This window comes from Clarias gariepinus, chromosome 8 (assembly GCF_024256425.1).
Source record: "Clarias gariepinus isolate MV-2021 ecotype Netherlands chromosome 8, CGAR_prim_01v2, whole genome shotgun sequence".
In the NCBI taxonomy this organism is placed as follows: Eukaryota; Metazoa; Chordata; class Actinopteri; order Siluriformes; family Clariidae; genus Clarias; species Clarias gariepinus.
This window is the reverse complement of record NC_071107.1, coordinates 13,396,376-13,398,926: the sequence shown is the minus strand read 5'-3', so window position 1 is coordinate 13,398,926 and position 2,551 is coordinate 13,396,376. Positions and strand designations below refer to the sequence as shown.

Genomic DNA, 2,551 nt, shown 5'->3' with positions numbered 1-2,551 from the left:
GAGCAAAAAAAGTGTTTGAGAAGTAAGTGTAAAACAGGAAATTTAATAAAAAAGGTGCGAAGAGGCCTAAATGTGAACTACTTGGCTATGTTACACCCAGAAGAGATTGATGAAAAAAGAAAATGAACAAGAAATAAACATGCAGTAAACAAATGAGAAAAAGAAAATAGCATTTACATTCATTTAAAATGGGATGAATTGAGCATGTTTGGGATGCACGCCTACCTATATGCAGGTTATAAACACACACACACACACACACACACACACACACACACACACACACACACATCGATCTTTGGCGAAGTTATAATAATAATAATAATAATAATAATAATAATAATAATAATAATAAAAATAATGTAATAATAATGGCATAAATGTTTGTATTAATGATGTGATTGGCACTGGTGTGGATATGGCTTTTGCTCATTATGATGTCATAAGATAGGCTATAAAATATGTCAGACTATATCAAAATAGTTACGGTTTATAAATAAATACATCAGCTTTTCAGCTTTGCATAGAAATAAACTTGTCCCTGAAAGCCGATATTCTAAAAGGAACAAGAAAAGAATTAAATGAAAATAGAAAATCAAAACAACAAAACAACAAAAAAATTCAAACAAGCAAACAAACAAAAAACAACAACAGTAAAAGAAGTCAAGCTAAAAATAACGTAGGCTATATAATTTTTAACTTGACTATTGTTTTACTGTTGTTTCTTTATTTGCTTTTGTTTGTTTGTTTTAATTTTATACTATATACTATATATATATAGTGACCTTTTAAAAGTGGTTTTGAGAAAGTCAGACATCCCCTTCGAAAAGCCCGAAGTATTTGTTGGCGTTTGAGAAACACAGATAAGGCGCGCTGCTTCCCGGATACACGAGCGGCAGAGGAGTCGGTAATAAACATCTTCCTAATAAAGCGCTTTCTTTATAGAAAAGCGGAAGCGCCAATGTCTTCGCGCTGTCACTGAACTCGGTGCTAGCTCCGTCCATTTCACTCGACAGCAGCTGCCTTTTTAATTTATTCCTCCGGTTCTGGAACCAGATCTTCACCTGAGTCTCGGTGAGCTGCAGAGAGCTGGCCAGGCACGCACGCTCTGCGCTGCTTAGGTAGCGTTTGGCGTCGAAAGTGGACTCCAGCTGAAAGATCTGGCGCTTGGAAAAGATGGTGCGCGTTTTCTTTTTCGCCGCTGCCGTGGTCCGCGTGCTCTTCTCGGTGCCGCTGTCGCGCGTGTCTGCGCTTCCTCCGGCGGAGCTCTGGTAAGAATCATCCTCGCATCCTGGGCTTATGTCTGCACGCGCGCGATCTGAAAGAAAAAATGGTTAGTTAAAGTACGGAAAGGGAAAAATAGTGTCCAAAAACTGCATGTTCTGTTGCCTGATATTTGCACAAGCAATAGCAGAGGACACGCTACCATGAGTGTCATCGCGCTGAAGAGGAAGCGCGTCTCCGCTGACTGGAGCGCGAGGCGCCTTCGAGTGACAGCTGTCAAACGCTCGTGCGCTTGATTTTAGATTGAGAATGCTATCGATGGTGAACTTAAAGGACGCGGCTCGGCGCGGCGGCTCTTCCTTGCTCATATTCACAGGCAGACAGATGGTTTGCGTGGCCCCAGTCTCCGCGCAGCTTTACACCCAGACCTCGGTCCCCTCGAGCACCATCGCTTCGCAACCGACTAGCAAGTCGGAGTCCTGCGCGACCGTTACTTCTCGGACCGGAAGTACGTGTGGTTTCCCCTTTTCGTCTATTGGTCGCGGAAATCCCTCGGCTCAGCGGCCAATGGTCGGGAAGGGCGGGTGACGCGCGCGCGCGCACGCACAGCCACAGCCCCACGTTCACACCCTGTGCAGTAAATAACCTACATCAACACAGCTAAACCCACAGCGTTAAATAAATGCACAGGGCGTGCTATAAACGTACATGCGAAATGCCGGGCTCTTAAGAAGATACTGAATAAATATATGCGTGCATCAACTTTAAATGATAAAAAATATCTTCAGTAGCCTATATCGATTATATCGAGTATAAACAAACATATTTTTTTGGAATTTTACTTAATAACACAGCAACAACAAACACATCTGTTTCGGATAGTAATTGCTTTTGCAATAATTGCATTAATGTAATGCATTTTATAATTTCGATGCCTGTTTTTATATCATTTTCAATTTTTATTCCATAACATTTGTTAAACTAAAGACTACAATATACGCCAGATTCCTAGATATTTAGAATACGAATGTATTTTATGTCATATAAGAACGATAAACAAATCAGTATTTATAACTATTTTAGACTAATATTATCCATACTATCAAAGTTAACCCACTTCAAAGATGTAACTTTTTTAGCTTTTCTTCAAGCATGGACGTTAATCATTTGGGTGTCTTCCGTTAAGCGTAAAGATGGAACGTTAAGCGTTATTTCTCACGGATTACATTTTGTATTTGTCACTGAATTATTAGACATTAACATTCAAAGGAGTGAAACTATTTTCAGTGCAAAAAAAGATATATTGTTATAGCGTTTTCTAAAAAGT

The 2,551-nt window shown here is 39.9% G+C and overlaps 1 protein-coding gene across 1 annotated transcript; it reads right to left on the bottom strand.

The window, feature by feature from the left end:
• Positions 1-329: 329 nt before the first annotated feature.
• Positions 330-1,711, bottom strand: hmx4 (H6 family homeobox 4). The gene is made up of 2 exons (XM_053502691.1): positions 1,427-1,711; positions 330-1,318 (listed from the first exon to the last, which is right to left on the bottom strand). The coding sequence occupies exons 1-2, from the start codon at positions 1,590-1,592 to the stop codon at positions 810-812; spliced, it is 675 nt and encodes a 224-aa protein (XP_053358666.1). The 5' UTR covers positions 1,593-1,711; the 3' UTR covers positions 330-809.
• Between the last annotated feature and the right edge of the window lie 840 nt (positions 1,712-2,551).